This window comes from Heterodontus francisci, chromosome 1 (genome assembly GCF_036365525.1).
Source record: "Heterodontus francisci isolate sHetFra1 chromosome 1, sHetFra1.hap1, whole genome shotgun sequence".
Classification (NCBI taxonomy): Eukaryota; Metazoa; Chordata; class Chondrichthyes; order Heterodontiformes; family Heterodontidae; genus Heterodontus; species Heterodontus francisci.
The window spans coordinates 112,822,311-112,849,045 of record NC_090371.1 but is presented as its reverse complement, the minus strand read 5'-3'; the positions used below and the strand labels follow the sequence as shown (position 1 = coordinate 112,849,045).

Genomic DNA, 26,735 nt, shown 5'->3' with positions numbered 1-26,735 from the left:
CATTAGTCTGTAATGCCTTGGTACATTCTCGAAATGTTCAGTCTCACTCCCAGATCTCTTTCAGGCCCTCTCCTACTTAAACACAATTCATCAAATAAACCTTTTGTCCAATGTACAACACCTTGCCCTTGTGCTGAATGTCATCTACCCACTTATGTCTAGGTCCTGCTGTAGTCCTATGATTGCAAATAACTGGGCCAATCAAGCTTGGTAAAGCAAATTGGACCAACTTTCATTGCGTTTCCGAATCCAAGACACTAGCGTAGATTAGAATCAAGAGTGGTCCCAGCAGCAGTTCCTCGGGCACTCCACCGAGTACACTTTCCCCAACCAATATCATTCCCTTAACTCATATTTGCTGCTTTATCTTGCAGCCAGGGTTGAACATTCTTCTCCTAACAGGGTTAGAAGTTTCATGTGGGGCTACCAAACCAGAACTAAATTATAAAACTAACAGCCTAAATAAGTTTAGCTAGGAACTATTAAGGAATGATTTGCATTATAAAACTAAGGAGTAATGGTAAATTTGAACTTAGATAATTTTACTCAAATCAGTTTAACAGGTTTAATGGTCAGAGACAACATAATAGACGTTTGCTGGTTGTAACACTTGTAACCAGCGTGCAAATAGTTTACTGGCAAAATGTTAATACCAAGTAGTCACTGTAGAATGTAAACTGTAGTCAGATGAAGACAAAGATTTATTCTTTGACCTCATCTACAGCAAATCAAGCAATTAAAAACAATTCTTTTAAATGGAAATCTAAATAAACAATGCATAGTTTTACTAGTAATGCCAAATCAAAAAAGGTTATTTGATGTGTAATACTGATTAGTACCAAAAGATTCAATCTATAGAATTTTCTGCTGAACACCATCCTTAAGTGCATTTTACTAGAAACAAACAAACAATCTCCAATAGAAAACAAAAGGGTTCAAATCAAAGTTTACAAAGTTAAGCCATGGAATTACATAAAAATTCTTTACATTTAGTACTATACATTTACATTTCAATACACTTAGCCAAGCATGAGAGCCTGTTCAGATGTACCTAGATTACATTTGAGTGTTACAGAATTTCAGTGCCATCAGAAACATAATACATTTAGAAAGCAGCATAACTGCAGCTCGAATTGCTTGTCCATATTCAGATACAGCTGTTAAATTCCATACTGTAGTCTTGTGCAGAGTTTTACCATGGCATACATGGATCAGGACAGTTACGTAGATATGATTCAAATGTTCCTGCAGACATTTCCATCAGGGTAGTATATGTAGTCAACTGTGAAATGCAAACATTATTACAAAATCTTTGACTCCTTAGGTTGAATCGCAATACCGACTGTGTACAATATTTATATGAATGAACTCAAGCTGACAGCAAAAAAAATAACAAAGCCAAGTCACAAATTCAAAGACATCAGATTCAGATGGTACAAGCATTAAATTCACATTCAAGGAGGAATTCAGATACTCCCTGTTCAACACAAAGATGAGGAAAGCCATTCTTTCAGAAAGATTCATCACAGCCCTATCCAACGATAAAAAAAATCCATGGTTCAATTCATAAGTTTGTTTTGTGCATTGATCACCTTGCAAAGAACTTCCTAACAATCAGTCCAAAATTTGTCTTTTACTAATGTGAATCTGGGTTCTCTCATCCCTGCCCTTTGATACTAGACATCAGTCATGTGTTTCTTCTCTGAACCAATCCCATGACGTGATGTGTTGGCTATATAGTTCAGCTTTGTCCTACTGCATTTACAGTAAACCAAAAATTTACAAGTCAATTGGAAGATTATGTGGTCAAAAATTTCTGGCTAAGTTAAATTGGAATTAAGAAAGCGATAATGAGGGAGGTGGTGGCGTAGTGGTATTGTCACTGGACTGGTAACCCAGAGACCCGGGGTATTGCTCTGGGGACATGGGTTCAAATCCCACCAAAGCAGAAGGTGGAATTTGAATTTAATTAATAAGTCTGGAATTAAAAGCTAGTCTAATGATGGCCATGAAACCATGGTCGATTGTTGTAAAAACACATCTGGTTCACTAATGTCCTTTAGGGAATGAAATCTGCTGTCCTTACTTGGTCTGGCCTACATGTGACTCCAGGCCCACAGCAATGTGGTTAACTCTTACATGCCCTCTGAAATGGCCTAGCAAGCCACTCAGTTGCACCTAACCGCTACGAAGTCAATAAAAAGGAATGAAACTGGACGGACCGCCCGGCATCAACCTAGGCACCAGCAACGACAGCGACAAACCCAGCCCCGTCGAACCAGCAAAGTCCTCCTTACTAACATCTGGGGGCCTGTGCCAAAGTTGGGAGAGCTGTCCCACAGACTAGTCAAGCAACAGCCTGACATAGTCATACTCACGGAATCATACCTGACAGACAATGTCCCAGACACTGCAATCACTATCCCTGGGTATGTCCTGTCCCACCGGCAGGACAGACCCACCCGAGGTGGCAGGACAGTGATCTACAGTAGGGAAAGAGTTGCCCTCGGAGTCCGCAACATTGACTCCGGACCCCATGAAGTCTCATGGCATCAAGTCAAACATGGGCAAGGTAACCTCCTACTGATTACCACCTACCGCCCTCCCTCAGCTGATGAATCAGTGCTCCATGTTGAACACCACTTGGAGGAAGCACTGAGGGTGGCAAGGACACAAAATGTACTCTAGGTGGGGGACTTCAATGTCCATCACCAAGAGCGGCTCGGTAGCACCACTACTGACTGAGCTGGCAGAGTCCTAAAGGACATAGCTGCTAGACTGGGTCCGCGGCAGGTGGTGGGGGAACCAACATGAGGGAAAAACATACTTGACCTTGTCCTCACCAATCTGCCTGCCGCAGATGCTTCTGTCCATGACAGTATTGGTAGAAGTGACCACCACACAGTCCTTGTGGAGACGAAGTCCCGCCTTCACATTGAGGATACCGTCCATCGTGTTGTGTGACACTATCACCGTGCTAAATGGGATAGATTTCAAACAGATCTAGCAATGCAAAACTGGGCATCCATGAGGCGCTGTGGGCCATCAGCAGCAGCAGAATTGTACTCAACCACAATCTGTAACCTCATGGCCCGGCATATCCCCCACTCTACCATTACCATCAAGCCAGGAGACCAACCCTGGTTCAATGAAGAGTGCAGGTCAACCTGGTGAAGCTACAACCCAGGACTACTTGTATGCCAAACCGCATAAGCAGCATGCAATAGACAGAGCTAAGCGATCCCATAACCAACGGATCAGATCTAAGCTCTGCAGTCCTGCCACATCCAATCTTGAATGGCGTTGGACAATTAAACAACTAACTGGAGGAGGTGGCTCCATCAACATCCCCATCCTCAATGATGGGGGAGCCCAGCACATCAGTGTGAAAGATAAGGCAGAAGCGCTTGCAACAATCTTCAGCCAGAAGTGCCGAGTTGATGATCCATCTCGGCCCCCACCTGAAGTCCACAGCATTACAGATGCCAGACTTCAGCCAATTCGATTCACTCCATGTGATATCAAGAAACGACTGAAGGCACTGGATATTGCAAAGGCTATGGGCCCTGACAATATTCCGGCAATAGTACTGAAGACCTGTGCTCCAGAACTTGCTGCACCCCTAGCCAAGCTGTTCCAGTATAGCTACAACACTGACATCTACCTGGCAATGTGGAAAATTGCCCAGGTATGTCCTGTACACAAAAAGCAGGACAAGTCCAACCCGGCCAATTACCGCCCCGTCAGCCTACTCTCAATCATCAGTAAAGTGATGGAAGTTTTCATCAACAGTGCCATCAAGCAGCACTTGATTAGCAATAACCTGCTCAGTGATGCTCAGTTTGGGTTCTGCCAGGACCACTCAGCTCCTGCCCTCATTACAGCCTTGGTTCAAACATGGACAAAAGAGCTGAACTCTAGGTGAGGCGAGAGTGACTGCCCTTGACATCAAGGCAGCATTTGACAGAGTATGGCATCAAGGAGCCCTAGCAAAACTGGAGTCAATGGGAATCAGGGGGAAAACTCTCCACTGGTTGGAGTCATACCTAGGAATATGGTTGTGGTTGTTGGAGGTCAATCATCTGAGCTCTAGGACATCGTTGCAGGAGTTCCTCAGGGTAGTGTCCTAGGCCCAACCATCTTCAGCTGCTTCATCAATGACCTTCCTTCTATCATAAGGTCAGAAGTGGGGATGTTCGCTGATGATTGCATAATGTTCTGCACCATTCGCAACTCCTCAAATACTGAAGCAATCCGTGTAGAAATGCAACAAGACCTGGATAATATCCTGGCTTGGGCTGATAAGTGGCAAGTAACATTTGCGCCACACAAGTGCCAGTTCTCTCCAACGAGAGAATCTAACCATCTCCCCTTGACATTCAATGGCATTACCATCGCTGAATCCCCCACTATCAACATCCTGGGCGTTACCATTGACCAGAAACTGAACTGGAGTAGCCATATAAATACCATGGGCTACAAGAGCAGGTCAGAGGCTAGGAATCCTGCAGTGAATAACTCACCTCCTGACTCCCCAAAGCCTGTCCACCATCTACAAGGCACAGTCAGGAGTGTGATGGAATACTCTCCACTTTCCTGGATGGGTGCAGCTCCAACAACACTCAAGAAGCTCGACACCATCCAGGACAAAGCAGCCTGCTTGTTTGGCACACCAAGCACAAACATTCACTCCCTCCACCACCGACGCACAGTGGCAGCAGTGTGTACCATCTACAAGATGCACTGCAGCAACGCACCAAGGCTCCTTAGACAGCACCTTCCAAACCCACGACCTCTACCACCTCGAAGGACAAGAGCAGTAGATGCAAGGGAACATCACCACCTGCAAGTTCCCGTCCAAGTCACACACCATCCTGACTTAGAACTATATCGCCGTTCCTTCACAGTCGCCGGGTCCTGGAACTCCCTTCCAGCAGCACAGTGGGTGTACCTACCTCACATGGACTGCAGCGGTTCAAGGCAGCAGCTCATCACCATCTTCTCAAGGGCAATTAGGGATGGGCAATAAATGCTGGCAAAGCCAGTGACGCCCACATCCCATGAATGAGTTAAAAAAAAATACTGTTGTCGGCTGACAATGGGAATAAGGAGTTTTGGACCAGAATCAAGTCCTCAGGACAAAGAAAATCTAAACAGGTTAGAGATTAACAATTAATAAAGTGACCAGAAACCATCCAATATTAAACAGTACAATTCCTTTAATGGTTGAGCTCATTGAGTCTCTCCACTAAAATAGGAAAAAAAAAATGAAAAAGCCAGGCCAGGAGCTCAATAAAATTCTTTCCACAAGTCATTGTATTTTAGTTTCGAGATTAGCATCATCAGTTTGTCATTCAACACAAGTATTACTGGTTTGATTTCTCAAAGAAGTGTGATTAGATACTAATAAAATCAAATGAACAATTTGGTGAAAGAAACTTAATGCATAGACCAAAACACTGCTGCTCTGAGCTGAAATGAAGTAGTAACGTCTGTTCTAGAAACTACTTTGTGACCCAAAAATTTCATTTATTGGTGTTGGGGGGGGGGGGGGGGGGGGAAAGAGGGGGAACAGAACCCTCTTAAAATGGGACATTTCAATTCATACTCACCTTGTTGAGAACAGGCTTTGTTGTCAAAACATCATAGATAGTTTCTATGGAAATATTCTGAAACACAAACATGCAATAAGAAAAACATCCCCCTGCACTTTAAATAAGCAAACTGCGCTATCAAAAAAACTCGCCAGTTTATAGATAACTACAATTACCACATCTTCAATAAACAAAATTCTCTTGTCAGATGCCACTTTAATCAAAGTGATATTAAATAAGTGTTCAAAAGATACCAGCTCTGCCCAAAAATTTATCAGAAACGGTCATAAAAACAAGAAATGCTGGAAATACTCAGCAGGTCTGGCAGCAACTGTTAACTTTGCAAACAGGTTTTTATTCATTTCAAAAAAATCAATTCATCTTTTTCCTCATGATTTTGAATAGTTTGAGTTACTCTTGATCAGTTTAATGTCTGCAATATACCCATATAACAGGCAAGCTTTGTCAGTGGAAATGAAAACCAAGCCAGAGTTCCATGAACTATTTTATTTATACTTGAATTTCATAAGATGACATTTGCCTGCATAGACTGGTTGGTGAGGTCATTATATCGATGAAATGTTGATTTCCAGCCATGATCACACTGGTGTTACAATACACTGCTAGAAAATAATTAGCAAATAAAAAAAAAAAAGGACCTACTGCTTGTGTTGTTTGATTCATGCACTTCATTGCAGGAGTTCTACGGTTATCCAGGAATAGTGGCTCCTTCCAATGGTCGTAGTTCGTTTCAAGCACATACCAGGTGCCCTGCTTAATGTCAAGCCTAGTTTATATGAAAAACATGAATTAAGATCAAACACCAACAAGCTTACTCTGAACCAATGTTCCACTTCTTTTAAAATGCAGACTACACAATAAATCCTATGCACATTTTGATGTACTTACTCCCAGATATCCAGACTAGCTGTCCTTGAGCGTGTGATTACACAACCTTCACCTGAATGGTTTCCACCTAGTATAAAGTATGCTGGTGCCAGAATTTCTGTATTAGCTAATTTGTCCTTAGCTTGTGTGTAACTGCAACATAAAGTCAGTAATGTCCATCAAATTCAAGTCAGACAGTTTAAAGATTCTAGCATAAAATAAAGATCTGTCATGTGGAAAACAATTTATTTCACACTACTGAAGAAGTTACTCAGCTTGTTGCTCTAATATTGGAGACTGACTTTGAAGGGATTATTACAAATTGAAAGATCCATAAGCTAGAAATTACATTTCCACATGCTGAAATAGTTTGCTGATAAAGTGTACAAAAATACCTAAATCAGGAAGAGAAATGGGCTATCTTCAAAATGTAATGCAATTGAAGACAGTCACTATACCTGGTAGCATTCTCCAACACAGATCGGGTGAGGAAACTCATCCACATACCATCCCTTTTACCCAGTATCCATTCAATGATACCTGCAAAATAAGTGAGTACACCATCAAAAATGCTGTAATTTGAGAGTCCATCAAACTTTGGTCTAACCTTTTGTTTTCAAACATATAAATACCTTACGTTTACACATTTTCCAAAAAAATGGGAAAAACTATGGTACAACACATTACCATTTATGATAGAGGTGATACTTAGAATACTTAAAATGACAATGGCATGACAGCAGGCCATGAGACTTATGTTTAAATTAAAACAGAAAATGCTCTTGCAGGTGATTTAAATAAATTAATTGCCAGAAACATTGCACATAATAGTAGAAGTTTGTATAGAACGTTAGTCACCTTAAACACAGAGGAAGAGTAAGTGCTAGGTTAAATTGAAAAGTTTTGCTCAAATAATTTGATTAAAGCGTCTGAATACTAATGAGTGTTAATTACCAATATATCCTCCATCAATGCTGAAACGCTCATTCATTGTAAGTGTAAACGTCTCCTGCAAAGACAGACACCTGGGTTACCCATTATAGTAGGTCCTCGAAATTTCACTGTGATTACTTTTAATCCTATAATATTGCTGTTGACAAGGATTTTCCAATGATCAGTTAGAGACAACACCTTATTCAGGCCAAAGGATGGCTATGAGAAATAAAAAAACCATCATAGGAAGTGTTCTGCCAAAGTTGCAGCAGAGGCAAATTGTTACCTGATGTGCAAATTCGAAGATTTACAAAGGATGATACCAGGACCAACAGGTTATACTCATCACGAAAGACTGAATAGGTTGGGGCTCTTTTCTCTAGGAAAGAAAAAGCTCGAGGTAACTTGATGGAGGTGTTTGAGATTATGAAAGGGTTTGATGGGATAGTCATGGAGAAAATTATTCCATTTGTGGGGGGGGGGGGGGGCGGAATGTCTAAAACTAAAGGTATAAATATAAGCTGGTCACTAATAAATCTAATAGGGAATTCAGGAGAAACTTCACCCAGAATGGTTGAAATGTGGAACTCGCTACCAGAAGGAGTAATTGAGGTGAATAGCATAAATGCATTCAACAGGAAGCTAGATAAACACATGACAGAAAGAAATAGAAATGGCCAGTTTCTGTTCTGTACATTCTATATATGCTGACACTAGGTCCCCAACTGTAAAAGTCTCTTATTCCCTAACACCATAATACCATGAGGACCACAGCCTCAGATTTCATTTTAAGAAAGATATAACAAATGGAGGGCCGGGAGGAAAAGCATTCCTGTATTAATAATTCATTGAAATAAAATTTCTTCCTCACTAATAATATTGTATAATAGAGGAAAACTGATCATTTTTTTTCAATGTACTTGCAGAGCTAATCCCATTAATTACTAGCAACATCTCCATAACGTTGTCAGACTTCACCCCTGCCTCAGCTCATCTGCTGCTGAAACCTTTATGCATGTCTTCATTACCTGTGGTCTGACTAATCCAATGCACTCCTGGCTGGTCGCAACATTCCACACTCATTAAACGTCAGGTCATCCAAAACTCTGCTGCTTGTGTCCTAACTCACACCAGGTCCTATTAACCTAGCACCTGTCTTTGCTGACCTACATTGGCTACTAGTCAAACCAAATCTGGATTTTAAAATTCTCATCCTGGTTTTCAAATCCCTCCGTGGCCTAGCTCCTCCTCATCTCTGTAATCTGCTCCAGACCCACAGAGCTCCAAGATATCAGCACTCATTGCCATGCAAGGAAGGAGCCGTGATGAAACAACCAATGAAATGGAAGAATTATGGATGTTTAAAAAAAGATCAACCGTTAAACAAAGCCACAAGAACATGGCCACTTGTATCACAGTCAAAATGGAGTAGCGGTCACGTGACCCCACCTGTACTGGAAGGCAACAAAGCTATCTACATGAATGGAACTCATTAACCATGTCTGAAATAGCTCTGGGGAGAGACCCTTTGAAATTGAAAAGAGCAGTATTGCATTAATGACTCTTATCAATATAAATGAACTAAAAGAATTCAGGAGACTGATGAATTAACAGCACAAACCAAAATTGAATAGGTGTGAAATAGAACCATGTTAACAGAAGGTTTGCTAGCGTCACTCGGGAGGGTTTAAACTGGTGTGGTGGGGGGTGGGAACCAGAGCAGTCGGACAGCAAGTGAAATAATGAGGGGGAAACTAGTAAATAAAGCCAGTAAGACTAAGAGGAAGAGCAGGCAGGGAGATGTTGCGAAGCACAGCGGGACTAATGGTCTGAAGTGCATTTGTTTCAATGCGAAAAGTACAACATGCAAGGCAGATGAACGGAGAGCTTGGATTAGTACTTGGAACTATGATGTCGTTGCTATTCCAGAGACTTGGTTGAGGGAAGGACAGGATTGGCAGCTAAATATTCCAGGATTTAGAAGCTTCAGGCAGGATAGAGGGGGATGTAAAAGGGGTGGGGGAGTTGCATTACTGGTTAAGGAGAATATCACAGCTGTACTGCGGGAGGACACCTCGGAGGGGTCATGCAGCAAGACAATATGGGCGGAGCTCAGGAATAGGAAGGGTGCAGTCACGATGTTGAGGGTTTTCTACAAGCCTCCCAACAACCAGCGGGAGGTAGAGGAGCAGATATAGACACAGATTTTGGAAAGATGTAAAGGTAACAGGGTTGTAGTGGTGGGTGATTTTAACTTCCCCTTTATTGACTGGGACTCACTTAGTGCTAGGGGCTTGGATGGGGCAGAATTTGTAAGGAGCATCCAGGAGGGCTTCTTGAAACAATATGTAGACAGTCCAACTAGGGATGGGGCCGTACTGGACCTGGTATTGGGGAATCAGCCCGGCCAGGTGGTCGAAGTTTCAGTGGGGGAGCATTTCGGGAACAGTGACCATAATTCCATAAGTTTTAAGGTACTTGTGGATAAGGATAAGAGTAGTCCTCGGGTGAAGGTGCTAAATTGGAGGAAGGCTAATTATAACAATATTAGGCAGGAACTGAAGAAGTTAGATTGGGGGCGGCTGTTTGAGGGTAAATCAACATCTGACATGTGGGAGTCTTTCAAATGTCAGTTAATTAGAATCCAGGACCAGCATGTTCCTGTGAGGAAGGAGGATAAGTTTGGCAAGTTTTGGGAACCTTGGATAACGCGGGATATTGTGAGCCCAGTCAAAAAGAAAAAGGAAGCATTCGTAAGGGCTGGAAGGCTAGGAACAAACGAATCCCTTGAGAAATATAAAGACAGTAGGAAGGAACTTAAGCAAGGAGTCAGGAGGGCTAAAAGGGGTCATGAAAAGACATTGGCAAACAGGATTAAGGATAATCCCAAGGCTTTTTATATGTATATAAAAGAGCAAGAGGGTAACTAAGGAAAGGGTTGGCCCACTCAAGGACAGAGAAGGGAATATATGTGTGGAGCCAGAGGAAATGGGCGAGGTACTAAATGAGTACTTTGCATCAGTATTCACCAAAGAGAAGGACTTGGTGGATGATGAGCCTAGGGAAGGGAGTGTAGATAGTCTCAGTCATCTCATTATCAAGAAGGAGGAGGTGTTGGGTGTCTTGCAAAGCATTAAGGTAGATAGGTCCCCAGGGCCTGATGGGATCTACCCCAGAATACTAAGGGAGGCAAGGGAAGAAATCTTTGCATCCTCATTGGCTACAGGTGAGGTCCCAGAGGACTGGAGAATAGCCAATGTTGTTCCTTTGTTTAAGAAGGGTAGCAAGGATAATCCAGGAAATTATAGGCCGGTGAGCCTTACGTCAGTGGTAGGGAAATTATTAGAGAGGATTCTTCGGGATAGGATTTACTCCCATTTGGACACAAATGAGCTTATTAGCGAGAGGCAGCATGGTTTTGTGAAGGGGAGGTCGTGTCTCACTAATTTCATTGAGTTTTTTGAGGAAGTGACAAAGATGATTGATGAGGGTAGTTCTTTCTTTTGGGCCTCCTTATCTCGCGAGACAATGGATACGCGCCAAAAGGTGGTCAGTGGTTTGTGAAGCAGCACCTGGAGTGGCTATAAATGCCAATTCTAGAGTGACAGGCTCTTCCACAGGTGCTGCAGAGAAATTTGTTTGCCGGGGCTGTTACACAGTTGGCTCTCCCCTTGCGCCTCTGTCTTTTTTCCTGCCAACTACTAAGTCTCTTCGACTCGCCACACTTTAGCCCCGCCTTTATGGCTGCCTGCCAGCTCTGGCTGACGCTGGCAACTGACTCCCACGACTTGTGATCAATGTCACTGGATTTCATGTCGCGTTTGCAGACGTCTTTAAAGCGGAGACGTGGACGGCCGGTGGGTCGGATACCAGTGGCGAGCTCGCTGTCTTTGGGGATCCTGCCATCTTCCATGCGGCTCACATGGCCAAGCCATCTCAAGCGCCGCTGACTCAATAGTGTGTACAAGCTGGGGATGTTGGCCGCCTTGAGGACTTCTGCGTTGGAGATACGGTCCTGCCACCTGATGCCAAGTATTCTCTGGAGGCAGCGAAGATGGAATGAATTGAGACGTCGCTCTTGGCTGACATACGTTGTCCAGGCCTCGCTGCCATAGAACAAGGTACTGAGGACACAGGCCTGATACACTCGGACTTTTGTGTTCCGTGTCAGTGCGCCATTTTCCCACACTCTCTTGGCCAGTCTGGACATAGCAGTGGAAGCCTTTCCCATGCGCTTGTTGATTTCTGCATCTAGAGACAGGTTACTGGTGATAGTTGAGCCTAGGTAGGTGAACTCTTGAACCACTTCCAGAGCGTGGTCGCCAATATTGATGGATGGAGCATTTCTGACATCCTGCCCCATGATGTTCGTTTTCTTGAGGCTGATGGTTAGGCCAAATTCATTGCAGGCAGCCGCAAACCTGTCGATGAGACTCTGCAGGCACTCTTCAGTGTGAGATGTTAAAGCAGCATCGTCAGCAAAGAGGAGTTCCCTGATGAGGACTTTCTGTACTTTGGTCTTCGCTCTTAGACGGGCAAGGTTGAACAACCTGCCCCCTGATCTTGTGTGGAGGAAAATTCCTTCTTCAGAGGACTTGAACGCATGTGAAAGCAGCAGGGAGAAGAAAATCCCAAAAAGTGTGGGTGCGAGAACACAGCCCTGTTTCACGCCACTCAGGATAGGAAAGGGCTCTGATGAGGAGCCACCATGTTGAATTGTGCCTTTCATATTGTCATGGAATGAGGTGATGATACTTAGTAGCTTTGGTGGACATCCGATCTTTTCTAGTAGTCTGAAGAGACCACGTCTGCTGACGAGGTCAAAGGCTTTGGTGAGATCAATGAAAGCAATGTAGAGGGGCATCTGTTGTTCACGGCATTTCTCCTGTATCTGACGAAGGGAGAACAGCATGTCAATGGTGGATCTATCTCTCTGCATGAAAGCCACACTGTGCCTCAGGGTAGACGCGCTCGGCCAGCTTCTGGAGCCTGTTCAGCGCGACTCGAGCAAAGACTTTCCCCACTATGCTGAGCAGGGAGATTCCACGGTAGTTGTTGCAGTCACCGCGGTCACCTTTGTTTTTATAGAGGGTGATGATATTGGCATCGCGCATGTCCTGTGGTACTGCTCCCTCGTCCCAGCACAGGCAAAGCAGTTCATGTAGTGCTGAGAGTATAGCAGGCTTGGCACTCCTGATTATTTCAGGGGTAATGCTGTCCTTCCCAGGGGCTTTTCCGCTGGCTAGAGAATCAATGGCATCACTGAGTTCCGATTTGGTTGGCTGTATATCCAGCTCATCCATGACTGGTAGAGGCAGGGCTGCATTGAGGGCAGTCTCAGTGACAGCATTCTCCCTGGATTACAGTTCTAGGTGCAGTGGATGTTATCTATATGGACTTCAGTAAAGCTTTTGACAAGGTCCCTCATGGCAGACTGGTACAAAAGGTGAAGTCACACGGGATCAGAGGTGAGCTGGCAAGATGGATACAGAACTGGCTCAGTCATAGAAGACAGAGGGTAGCAGTGGAAGGGTGCTTTTCTGAATGGAGGGTTGTGACTAGTGGTGTTCCGCAGGGATCAGTGCTGGGACCTTTGCTCTTTGTAGTATATATAAATTATTTGGAGGAAAATATAGCTGGTCTGATTCGTAAGTTTGCGGACAACACAAAGGTTGGTAGAGTTGCGGATGGTGATGAGGATTGTCAGAAGATACATCAGGATATAGATCGGTTGGAGACTTGGGCGGAGAAATGGCAGATGGAGTTTAATCTGGACAAATGTGAAGTAATGCATTTTGGAAGGTCTAATGCAGGTGGGAAGTATACAGTAAATGGCAGAACCCTTAGGAGTATTGACAGGCAGAGAGATTTGGGCGTACAGGTCCACAGGTCACTGAAAGTGGCAACACAGGTGGATAAGGTAGTCAAGAAGGCTTACGGCATGCTTGCCTTCATCGGTCGGGGCATAGAGTATAAAAATTGGCAAGTCATGCTGCAGCTGTACAGAACTTTAGTTAGGCCACACTTAGAACATTGTGTGCAATTCCGGTCGCCACAATACCAGAAGAACGTGGAGGCTTTGGAGAGGGTACAGAAGAGGTTTACCAGGATGTTGCCTGGTCTGGAGGGCATTAGCTATGAGGAGAGGTTGGATAAACTCGGATTATTTTCACTGGAACGACCGAGGTGAAGGGGCGACATGATAGAGGTTTACAAAGTTATGAGCAGCATGGACAGAGTGAATAGTCAGAAGCTTTTTCCCAGGGTGGAAGAGTCAGTTACTAGGGGAGATAGGTTTAAGGTGAGAGGGGCAAAGTTTAGAGGGGATGTGCGAGGCAAGTTCTCTACACAGGAGGGTGGTGAGTGCCTGGAACGTGATGCCGGGGGAGGTGGTGGAAGCAGGTACGATAGCGACGTTTAAGAGACATCTTGACAAATACATGAATAGGATGGGAATAGAGGGATACGGTCCCTGGAAGTGCAGAAGGTTTTAGTTTAGGTAGGCATCAAGATCGGCGCAGGCTTGGAGGGCCAAATGGCCTGTTCCTGTGCTGTACTGTTCTTTGTTCTTTGGTCCCCATTGTCACGCCAACATGTTACATTGAATGATAATTTGCTCTTCTGCACCCCACACCACACCACCCCCCTACCATGCCTTCCCCTCACTTACTCAAAGCCTATTACAATTCCAACCTTTTCCAGTTCTGATGAAAGGTCATAGACCTGAAACGTTAACGGTTTCTCTCTCCACAGATGCTGCCAAACCTAAACCTGAATATTTCCAGCACTTTTGATTTTATTTCAGATTTCCAGCATCTGCAGTATTTTGCTGTTATTCAAGAATCCACAATCCTGCAGGTACCATTAAGCAGAAAAGTCTCACTAGTTGTCGGTTATTTTTATTCTTTACCAGAATGGCTGCTGCCGCCAGTGTGAGCCATCTTACATTGACTCAACTGTGAGTTGGCCAGACTGGGTGGGGAGGTATACCAGCCCAGTCTGTTGTGGGAGCTAGTAACCATTTTATTTTTGTATTTTTAGATCACTTCATCCACCTACCGAACATAGGGATTTGTACCAAATTTGCACACACTCTGGTGAGGCGTGGGGGACGGGTGGGGTGGGGGGGGGAGGGGGGAAAAAAAGAGGGAGGCATTGGTAGGAAAAGAAACCCCCTCAAGCAGTGGCATAATGACCATCCCCAGCCACCCCAGGCTCCACAGGTAAAGAGATTCCAAAGGTCAACCAATGAACAGGCAAATTTCTGCACAATACTCCCTTACATCCCACAGATAACACAAGGAAGAAAGATTATTTTTCCTTGGATGACCTTGAATATCACTTACAAATATAGGAGGACATTTTAATCTAAGGAGATGTACAACAGATGGTTTTGGAGCAACACATCCTACTAGTTCTTGAAGCCAATAAAGATTAAAAAGGCAAAGAGAAAGTTTTATAATTTCTCAATAACTTACTGGTCTCATGCCGGTCAGCATTCCAACATATCCAGCAAAATTTGTGGACTTAAACACAGTTCTGTTGTTCCTCTGGAAATCTAGGTTAACTGTTAGAGGTCTAAGATATTCTGGGATTCTCCAGCTACTGTTTTTGACATCCCAACTGCAGAGAGAAAAAAGAATGACTGATGCTTAGAATTTAGGAAATAATTATTTTTTCCAAAACACTGGTACAGCATTGTCACTAAACTAAAAACAGTTTCCCTCCTGTCTCAATAAAAGCCTCAGATATATTATATTTTACGTTTTGTGTCATTAAAGTGTTTGGACATATTTAGCAGCGCACATTTAACATCCTACACAATGCCATTCCAATTTACAACAATTTACCAAGCAAATTAGCTTGTGAACATAGTTAAGATCTAAAAGACTAATTTATTAACCGCAGAATAGTATTTATGAAGGTTAATGTAGTAATAGGTCAGGGTTAGAAAGAACTTCACATCACATCTGGCCTTTTTAAGCTGTTGGAAGACTGGCTACAGTGATTGTAGATAGGACAGCCAACACAATGACTGCTTGAATCTGATCCATCGACAAAACGGTCATTTAAAAAAAAAAGTAGCTAATGTATTCCTTTCACACGTCCTTCCTCACCTCCCAACTGAAACACGAGCCCTTGCTGGTGCATGGCTCCACAAGGCTGGACAGCCTCTGATGAAAGGTCACTGACCTGAATCGTTCCCTCTGTTTCTCTCTCCACAGATGCTATAGACCCGCTGAGCATTTGCAGCAATTTCTGCTTTTCTTTCAGATTTCCAGCATCTGCAGTATTTTGCTTTTCTTTCCCCAATTAGTATTCTAGTTGGTCTAAGGAGGATTTTAAGATTTATTGATGGTGGCGCAGTAGTAACGTAACTGGACTAGCAATCCAGAGGCCAGGGGGACAGGTTCAAATCCCACCACAGCAGCTGGTGGAATTTAAATTCAATTAATTCATAAAAATCTGGAATTGAAAGCTAAGTTTCACGACACCATCACTGAAACATCAGCGACTGTTGTAAAAACCCATCTAGTTCACCAATGTCTTTTAGGGAAAGAAATCTACCATCCATTCCTGGTCTGGCCGGCATGTGACTCCAGACCAACAGCAATGTAGTTGACTTTTAACTGCCTTCTGAAATGGCCTAGCAAGCCACTCAGTTGTACCAAATCACTACAGAAAGGTCAAAAAAGAAATAAAACTTGACAGACCAACTGGCATTGACTTAGGCACTGGAAACAACAATGGAACACCCAGCCCTGTCGACTCAGCAAAGTCCTCCTTACTAACATCTGGGAACTTGTGCCAAAACTTGAACAGCTGTTCCACAGACCAGTCAAGCAACAGCCTGACATAGTCATACTCACGGAATCATACCTTACAATGTCCTGAACACCACTATCAGCATCCCTGGGTATGTCCTGTATCACTGGCAGGACAGCAGTATATAAATAGGGAGGGAGTTGCCCTGGGAGTTCTCAACATTGACTCCAAATCCCATGAAATCTCATGGTATCAGGTCAAACATAGGCACAGAAACCCCCCGATTACCACCTACTGCCCCCACCCCGCCCCCACCCAAATCCTGCTAATGAATCGGTACTCCTCCATGTTGAACACCAGTTGGAGAAAGCACTGAGGGTCGCAAGGGCACAGAAAATTATCTGGGTGCGGGACTTCAACGTCCACCAACAGTGGCTCAGTTGCACCACTACTGACTGTGCTGGCTGTGTCCAAAAGGACATATCTACCAAACTGCACCTGTTGCAGGTGGTGAGGGAACCAACAAGACGGAAAAACCTATTAGACCTTGTCCTCACCAATCTACCTGTTGCAGATGTATCTGTCCATGACAGTATAGGCAGGAGCGACCACCACGCAGTCCTTGTGAAGATGAACTCCTGTCTTCACATTGAGGATACCCTCCATCATGTTGTGCGGCACTACCACCATGCTAAATGGGATAGATTTCTAACAGATCTAGCAGCTCAAAACTGGGCATCCATAATGCACTGTGGGCGATCAACAGAACTGTACTCAACCACAATCTGTAACCTCACGGCCTGGCATATCCCCCACTCCACCATTACCATCAAGCTACGGGATTAACCCTGGTTCATTGAGGAGTGCAGGAGGGCATGCAGGAGCAGCACCAGGCATACCAAAAAAATTAGGTGTCAACTTGGTAAAGCTGCAACACAGTGGAGCCATCATGCAATAGACAGAGCTATGCGATCCCACAACCTCCTCCCGAGTTCCCCAGCATCATAGATGACAGCCTTCAGTCAATTTGATTCACTCACATGATATCAAGAAATGGCTGAAGGCAATGGATACTGCAAAGGATATGAGCACTGACAACTTTTTTTTTTTACATTCGTTCATGGGCTGTAGGTGTCACTGGCTAGGACACCATTTATTGCCCTTCAGAAGGTGGTGGAGAGCAGCCTTCTTGAACCGCTGCAGTCAACGAGGGGTGGGTAAACCCACAGTGCTGTTAGGAAGGGAGTTCCAGGATTTTGACCCAGTGACAGTAAAGGAAAGGTGATATAGTTCCAAGTCAGGATGGTATGTGGCTTGGAGGGGAACTTGCAGGTGGTGGTGTTCCCATGTACCTGCTGCCCTGAAATGATATGAAATGATAAACAGACTATGACAGGAAAGGACAGAGTGTACAAATCTAAGAGTAAATCAACAGATAAGGCTACAGGTTACAAAAATAATAAAAAAGGACAAAACTAAAGGCTCTGTATCTGAATACAGGTAGCATTTGAGTCAGAACAGATGAACTGAGAGTGCAAATAGAAATAAACAAACAAGTAGGATCTGATAGCCATTAAGAACAAAGAAGAAAATTACAGCACAGAAGCAGGCCCTTCGGCCCTCCAAGCCTGTGCCGATCCAGATCCTCTACCTAAACCTGTCGCCTATTTTCTAAGGGTCTGTATCTCTTTGCTTCCTGCCCTTTCATGTATCTGTCTAGATACATCTTAAAAGACGCTATCGTGTTCGCATCTACCACCTCCGCTGGCAATGCGTTCCAGGCACCCACCACCCTCTGTGTAAAGAACTTTCCACGCATATCCCCCCTTAACTTTTCCCCTCTCACTTTGAACTCGTGACCCCTAGTATTTGAATCCCCCACTCTGGGAAAAAGCTTCTTGCTATCCACCCTGTCTATACCTCTCAGGATTCTGTACACCTCAATCAGGTCCCCCCTCAACCTCCACCTTTCTAATGAAAATAATCCTAATCTACTCAACCTCTCTTCATAGCTAGCGCCCTCCATACCAGGCAACATCCTGGTGAACCTCCTCTGCACCCTCTCCAAAGCATCGACATCCTTTTGGTAATGTGGCGACCAGAACTGCACGCAGTATTCCAAATGTGGCCGAACCAAAGTCCTATTACAGTGACATGGCTGCAGGACGACAGATTGGGACCTGAATATTGAAGGCTACTTGGCATTTAGGAAGGACAAGAAGCTAGGAAAAGGTGGAGGGGTAGCTCTGTTAATTAATGATGGTATTAGCACAACAAAGAGGGATGACCCAAGTTCAGAAGACCAGGATGTAGAAGCAGTTTGGGTAGAGATGAGAAATCATAAAGGCAAGAAGTCACTTGTGGGAGTGGTGCACAGGCTATCTAACGTCAACCATACTGTAGGACGGGGTATAAAAAGAAGAAATAATGGCAGCTTGTCAGAAAGGTACAGCAATAATTATGGGGGATTTTAACCTTTTAACCTACATAAAGACTGGAAAAATCAGATGGGTAGAGGTAGCCTAGATGAGGAATACATAGAATGTTTTCGGGATAATTTCTTGGAACAATACATTCTGAAGCTAACCAGAGTTGTACTGGACTGGGTATTTTGAAATGAGATAGGATTAATTAATGACCTCATAGTTGAGTCGCCCCTAGATAGCAGCGATCATAATACGAGTGAATTTTACATTCAGTTTGAGGGAGAGAAAAGGGGGTCCAAGACTAGTATTTTAATCTTAAATAAGGGCAATTATGAGGGCATGAAAGCGGAGCTAGCTAAAGTGAACTGGCAAATCAGGTTAAGGGATAAGTCAATTGAGATGCAGTGGCAGACATTTAAGGGGATATTTCAGAATACACACATTTCAACGAGAACGAAAAATGCCAAGGGTGGGACCCACCATCCGTGGTTAACAAAAGCAGTTAAAGACAGTATCAAACTTAAAGAAAAATCCTATAATTGCACAAAGATGGGAGGCAGGTCAGAATATTGGACAGAATATAAAAAGCAGCAAAGAATGACTAAAAGATTGATAAGGAAGGTAAAATTAGAGTACGAGAGTAAGCTAGCTAGAAATATAAAGACAGATAGTAACAGTTTCTATAGATAATTAAAAAAAGTTAACAAAGTGAGCATTGGTCCTATAGAAAGTGAGTCTGGGGAATTAATGATGGATTATAAGGAGATGGCAGATGAATTGAACAGATATTTTGCATTGGTTTTCACTATTGAGGATACAAGTAAAATCCCAGTATTAGCTGTAAATCAGGAAATGGAAGGGAGGGAGGACCTCAAATAAATTACTATTACCAGGGAAGTGGCACTGAACAAATTGTTGGAGCTGTGGGCTGACAAGTCTTCATCCTAGGGTGTTAAAAGAAGTGGCTAGTGAGACAGTTGATGCGTTAGTTTTAATTTTCCAAAATTCCCTAGATTTGCAGAAGGTTCAGTTAGATCGGAAAATAGCGAATTTAACTCCTTTATTCAAAAAGGGAGGGAGAGAGAAAGCAGGAAACTACAGACCAGTTAGCAGACCATCTGTCTTAGGGAAAATGTTAGAAGCTATTATTAAAGACGTTATAGCAGGGCATATAGAAAACTTCAAGGTAATCAGGCAGAGTCAACCTGGTTTTGTGAAAGGGAAATCATGTTTAACCAATTTATTGGGGTTCTTTGAGGGAGTTACACGTGCTGTGGATAAAGGGGAACCGGTGGATATATTGTACTTAGATTTCCAGAAGACATTTGATAAGGTGCCACATCAAAGATTATTGCAGAAAATAAAAACTCATGGTGTAGGGGGTAACATTGGCATGAATAGAAGATTTGCTAGCTAACAGGAAACAGAGTAGGCATAAATGGTTCATTTTCTGGTTGGCAAGATGTAACGAGTGGTGTCGTCACAGGGATCAGTGCTGGGGCCTCAACATTTTACAATTTATACAAATGACTTAGATGAAGAGATCGAAGGTATGGTTGCCAAATTTGCCGAAGACACAAAGATAGGTAGGAAAGTAACTTGTGAAGACATAAGGAGGCTACAAAGGGATATAGATAGGTTAAGTGAGTGGGCAAAGACCTGGCAAATAGAGTATAATGTGGGAAAATGTGAAATTGTCCATTTTGGTAGGAAGACTAAAAAAGAAGCATTTTATCTAAATGGTAAGAGATTGCAGAGTTCCGAGATGCAGAGGGATCTGGGTGTCCTCGTGCATGAATCGCAAAAGGGTAGTATACAGGTACAACATGTAATTAGGAAAGCTAATAGAATGTTATAGTTTATCACGAGGGGAATTAAATACAAAAGGAAGTTATGCTTCAGCTATACAGGGCATTGGTGAGACCACATCTGGAGTACTGTGTACAGTACTGGTCTCCTTATTTAAGAAAGGATGTAAATGCGTTGGAGGCAGTACAGAGAAGGTTTACTAGACTAATACCTGGAATGGGCGGGCTGCCTTACGAGGAAAGATCGAACAGGCTAGGCTTCTATACACTAGAATTTAGAAGAGTAAGAGGTGACTTGATTGAAACATATAAACATCCTGAGGGGTCTTGACAGGGTGGATGTGGAAAGGATGTTTCCCCTTGTGGGAGAATCTAGAACTAGGGGTCACTGTTTAAAAATAAGGGGTCGCCCATTTAAGACAGATGAGGAGAAATTTTTTCTGAGGGTCGTGAGTTTTTGGAATTGTCTTCCTCAAAAGGCAGTAGAAGCAGAGTTGTTGAATATTTTTAAGGCAGAGATAGATAGATTCTTGATAAGCAAGGGGGTGGGAGGTTATCTCTCTTTGGCCTCCTTATCTCGAGAGACAATGGATAAGCGCCTGGAGGTGGTCATTGGTGTGTGGAGCAGCGCCTGGAGTGGCTATCAAGGCCAATTCTAGAGTGACAGGCTCTTCCACAGGTGCTGCAGAAAAATTTGATTGTCGGGGCTGTTACACAGTTGGCTCTCCCCTTGCGCCTCTGTCTTTTTTCCTGCCAACTGCTAAGTCTCTTCGACTCGCCACACTTTAGCCCCACCTTTATGGCTGCCCGCCAGCTCTGGCAGACGCTGGCAACTGACTCCCACGACTTGTGATCAATGTCACAGGATTTCATGTCGCGTTTGCAGACGTCTTTAAAGCGGAGACATGGACGGCCAGTGGGTCTGATACCAGTGGCGAGCTCGCTGTACAATGTGTCTTTGGGGATCCTGCCATCTTCCATGCGGCTCACATGGCCAAGCCATCTCAAGCGCCGCTGACTCAGTAGTGTGTACAAGCTGGGGATGTTGGCTGCCTCGAGGACTTCTGTGTTGGAGATATAGTCCTGCCATCTGATGCCAAGTATTCTCCGGAGGCAGCGAAGATGGAATGAATTGAGACGTCGCTCTTGGCTGACATACGTTGTCCAGGCCTCGCTGCCTGGAGGTTATCAGGGGTAGGTGGAAATGTGGAGTAATCAGTTCAGCCATGAACTTATTGAATGGCGGAGCAGGTTCGAAGGGCCGAGTGGCCTACTCCTGCTCCTAAGCCCTTGTCCTTCTAGGTGATAGAGGTCGCGGGTTTGGAAGGTGCTGTCTAAGGAGTCTTTGTGCGTTGCTACAGCGCATCTTGTAGATGATACACACTGCTGCCACTGTGCGTCGGTGGTGGAGGGAGTGAATGTTTGTGGATGGAGTGCCAGTCAAGCAGCCTGATTTATGGTGTCAAGTCCAGGCAAGTGGAGAGTATTGCATCACACTCCTGACTTGTGCCTTGTAGATGGTGGGCAGGCTTTGGGGAGTCAGGAGGAGAGTTACGCGCCGCATTATTCCTCACCTCTGACCTGCTCTTGTAGCCATGGTATTTATATGGCGACTCCAGTTCAGTTTCTGGCCATTGGTAACCCTCAGGATGTTGATAGTTGGGGATTCAGCGATCGTAATGCCATTGAATGTCAAGGGGAGACAGTTAGATTCTCTCTTGTTTGAGATAGCAATTGCCTGGCACTTGTGTGGCACGAATGTTAACTACTAAAGACTTGTGCTCCAGAACTAGCCACCCCCTTAGCCAACCTGTTCCAGTACAGCTGCAACACTGGCATCCAGCAGACAATGTGGAAAATTGCCCAGCTTTGTCCTATCCACAAAAAGCAGGACAATCCAATCCAGCCAATTATCGCCCCATTTGCCTCCTCTCGATCATCAGCAAAGTGATGGAAGGTATCGTTAACAGTGCTATCAAGGTCACTTATACAGCAATAACTTGCTCGCTGATACTCAGTCTGGGTTCCGCCAGGGCCACTCTGCTCCTGACTTCATTACAGCCTTGGTCCAAACATGGACAAAAGAGCTGAACTCAGGAGGTGAGGTGAATGTGACTGCCCTTAACATCAAGGTTGCATTTGACAGAGTATGGCATCCAGTAGCCCTGGCAAATTTGAAGTCAATGGGAATCAGGGGAAAACTCTCCACTGGTTGGAATTACACCTAGCGCACAGGAAGATGGCTGTGGCTGTTGGATGTCAATCATCTCAATCCCAGGACATCACTGTAGGTGTTCCTCGGGGTAGTGTCCCAGGCCCAACCATCTTCAGCTGCTTCATCAATGACCTTCCCATCATCATTGGTCAGAAGTGGGGATGTTCATTGATGACTGCACAATGTTCAATACCAATCGCAATTCCTCAGATACTGAAGCAGCCTGTGTCCATCTGCAGAAAGACCTGGATAACATTCAGGCTTGGGCTGATAAGTGGCAATGACCATCTCCAACAAGAGAGAGAATCTAACTATCTCCTCTTGATATTCAATGGCATTACCACTGAATCCCCCACCAACATTCTAGCATCCTGGCAAGATGGATACAGAACTGGCTCAGTCATAGAAGACAGAGGGTAGCAGTGGATGGGTGTTTTTCTGAATGGAGGGATGTGACCAGTGGCGTTCCGCAGGGATGTGTGCTGGGACCTTTGCTCTTTGTAGTATATATAAATTATTTGGAGGAAAATGTAGCTGGTCTGATTAGTAAGTTTGCGGACGACACAAAGGTTAGTAGAGTTGCGGATAGTGATGAGGATCGTCAGAGAATACAGATCGGTTGGAGACTTGGGCGGAGAAATGGCAGATGGAGTTTAATCCAGACAAATGTGAGGTAATGCATTTTGGAAGGTCTAATGCAGGTGGGAAGTATACAGTAAATGGTAGAACCCTTAGGAGTATTGACAGGCAGATAGATCTGGGCGTACAGGTCCACAGGTCACTGAAAGTGGCAACACAGGTGGATAAGGTAGTCAAGAAGGCTTACGGCATGCTTGCCTTCATCGGTCGGGGCATAGAGTATAAAAATTGGCAAGTCATGCTGCAGCTGTACAGAACTTTAGTTAGGCCACACTTAGAATATTGCGTGCAATTCTGGTCGCCATACTACCAGAAAGACGTGGAGGCTTTGGAGAGGGTACAGAAGAGGTTTAGCAGGATGTTGCCTGGTCTGGAGGGCATTAGCTATGAGGAGAGGTTGGTTAAACTTGGATTGTTTTCACTGGAACGACAGAGGTGGAGGGGCGACATGACAGATGTTTACAAAGTTATGAGCGGCATGGACAGAGTAGATAGTCAGAAGCTTTTTCCCCCAGGGTGGAAGAGTCAGTTACTAGGAGACATAGGTTTAAGGTGCGAGGGGCAAAGTTTAGAGGGGATGTGTGAGGCAAGTTCTTTACAGAGAGGGTGGTGAGTGCCTGGAACTTGCTGCCGGGGGAGGTGGTGGAAGCAGGTACAATAATGACGTTTAAGAGGCATCTTGACAAATACATGAATAGGATGGGAATAGAGGGATATGGTCCCTGGAAGTACAGAAGGTTTTAGTTTAGGCAGGCATCAAGAGCGGCGCAGGCTTGGAGGGCCGAATGGCCTGTTCCTGTGCTGTACTGTTCTTTGTTCTAGATGCACGGGAACACCACCAACTGCAAGTTTCCCTGCAAGCCACACACCATCCTGACTTGCAAAGATCTCCCCATTCCTTCATTGACAGTGGATCAAAATCCTGGAACTCCCTTCCTAATAGCACTGTGGGAGTACCCGCACCAGATGGACTGCAGCAGTTCAAGAAGGTAGCTCACCACCACCACCTCAATTAGGGATAGGCAACAAATGCTGGCCTTGCCAGTGATGTCCACATCCCATGAAAGAATAAGAAACCAATAGAGTGGTTCCCCTGGATGAGAGCCCATCACCAAAACCAGTGCTGTGACTGCTCACTATCTTAAAAAAAAAGGATATTATACACTTTAAATATTTAATCTCATGTCAACTTTTCATCCACTAACATTTATATAAAAGTCAACTTATACTGTAAGAAAAAGCATTCCTAAGTTAAAAGTTTTTTGGAGTTTGTAACTAGTAGAATAGATAAGGGAGAACCAGTGGATGTGGTGTATTTGGACTTTCAGAAGGCTTTCGCCAAGGTCCCACATAAGAGATTAGCATGCAAAATTAAAGCACATGGGACTGCGGGTAAGGTACTGACATGGATAGAGAACCGGCTGGCAGGAAACAAAGAGTTGGAATAAACGGGTCTTTTTCTGAGTGGCAGGCAGTGACTAGTGGGACACTGCTGGGATCAGTGTTAGGACCCCAGCTATTCACAATATACATTCATGATATAGATGAGGGAATTACATGTAATATATCCAAGTTTGCAGATGACACAAAGCTGGGTGGGAGTGTGAGCTGTGAGGAGGATGCAGAGAAGCTCCAGTGTGATTTGGACAGGTTGAGTGAGTGGGCAAATACATGGCAGATGCAGTATAATGTGGATAAGTGTGAGGTTATCCACTTTAGTGGCAAAAACAGAAAGGCAGATTATCTGAACGGCGATAGCTTGGGAAAGGGGGAGGTGCGGCGAGACCTTGGTGTCCTTGTGCACCAGTTGCTGAAAGTAAGCATGCAGGTGCAGCAGGCAGTTAAGGCGGCAAATGTTATGTTGGCCTTCATAGCGAGAGGATTTGAGTACAGGAGCAAGGATGTCTTGCTGCAATTATACAAGGCCTTGGTGAGACCACATCTGGAGTATTGTGTGCAGTTCTGGTCTCTTTATCTGAGGAAAGATGTTCTTGCTATGGAGGGAGTGCAGCAAAGCTTCACCAGACTGATTCCTGGGATGGCAGGACTGACGGATGAAGAGAGATTGGGTCGATTGGGCTTGTATTTGCTAGAGTTTAGAAGAATGAGAGGGGATCTCATAGAAAACTACAAAATTCTAACAGGACTGGACAGACTAGATGCAGGATGTTCCCGATGGCGGGGGAGTCCAGGACCAGGGGTCACAGTCTCAGGATAAGGGGCATGCCATTTGGTACTGACATGAGGAGAGATTTCTTCACCAGAGAGTGGTGAACCTGTGGAGTTCTCTACCACGGAAAGCAGTTGAGGCCAAATCATTAACTATATTCAAGAAAGAGTTAGATATAGTTCTTAAGGCTAATGGTATTAAGGGTTACGGGAGAAAGCAGGAACAGGTTACTGAGTTTGGATGATCATCCATGATCGGATGGAATGACAGAGCAAACTCGAAGGGCCGAATGACCTACTCCTGCTCCTATTTGTCTATGTTTCTATACATTCATAAATGTACAGACATTACGTGCACAGAGACACTTCTCTATTTATATCACTTTGGTAAACCATTTCTGGTCTCCGTTGTCTCCCCGCAACTTAATGTACAGAAAATCAAACAAACTGAATCTAGTTATCTGAAGCAATGATGCTTGGATACTAGCTGATGATCAAATCTTAAACTGAAATTCACCTACTACTAACATGACATGAAAAGACTTCTTTTATTAATATAAATCAAATCAGGTTCTTACCCAAGGAATAATCCAAAATCCAGATTTCTAGCATGGTACAATCTCCCTAAAAGTCAAAAGATAAATATGTTCAGTTCTTCTACCGGGTCAGCCTCAACAATGCAGATATTACAGTTCAAAACTTTAGAATCCATTTGGCCCAGCAGCTTGCTTTTTCCAATCCCACAGTCAAGGAAAACAAAATCCATTTTATGTAGTATGGCATCAACAGAAAAAACATACAAATAAAAGGACTGAAGTAATCAACAGATTTTGTAATTTGGGATGCTACATTTGTCTAATAACTCAAATGACTATTAAATAAAAGTAAATGTTCAAATATTTGATACACATCTTACAGTAAAGGCATGTAGGAATTTGTTTTACCAAAGTTTTCAGTTACTTTACTCCTCCAATAAAACATGACCAGCACAATCACACTCGAGAAATTATTAAAGTTGCTCACATACCTGCTTTATCTTCAGCTACGAGTGAGGTGCACACTGTGAATACTTCATAGAAGATATTAAAGAACATAACTTCCCCTGATATTGGGAAAAAAAACACTGGTTTAAGAAATAAAAGCAATCTGCCAGTTTGACATGTCAGTTTATACAGTCTTCCTAAGTTTTGTACATTTACGACTGTATTAAAGTTCCTCACCCACCTTTTACAAGACTTTTGTGATCAAGGGGAGGAATGCTACTGCTGGGGGAAAAAAAACACTCTTCCACTTTAGG

The 26,735-nt window shown here is 44.0% G+C and overlaps 1 protein-coding gene across 1 annotated transcript in view; it reads right to left on the bottom strand.

Annotated features, from left to right (window-relative positions):
• Nucleotides 1-521: 521 nt before the first annotated feature.
• Nucleotides 522-26,735, bottom strand: part of asah1b (N-acylsphingosine amidohydrolase (acid ceramidase) 1b) — a 44,163-nt gene continuing 17,949 nt past the window's right edge. The window contains exons 6-14 of the mRNA XM_068034464.1: nt 26,466-26,540; nt 26,017-26,062; nt 14,894-15,038; nt 7,437-7,491; nt 6,941-7,022; nt 6,504-6,635; nt 6,258-6,381; nt 5,613-5,669; nt 522-1,282 (exon numbers count right to left, since the gene is read on the bottom strand). Of these exons, the coding sequence (XP_067890565.1) occupies nt 1,193-1,282; nt 5,613-5,669; nt 6,258-6,381; nt 6,504-6,635; nt 6,941-7,022; nt 7,437-7,491; nt 14,894-15,038; nt 26,017-26,062; nt 26,466-26,540 (806 nt within the window). The 3' untranslated portion in view covers nt 522-1,192. The remainder of the gene's footprint in view (nt 1,283-5,612; nt 5,670-6,257; nt 6,382-6,503; nt 6,636-6,940; nt 7,023-7,436; nt 7,492-14,893; nt 15,039-26,016; nt 26,063-26,465; nt 26,541-26,735) is intronic.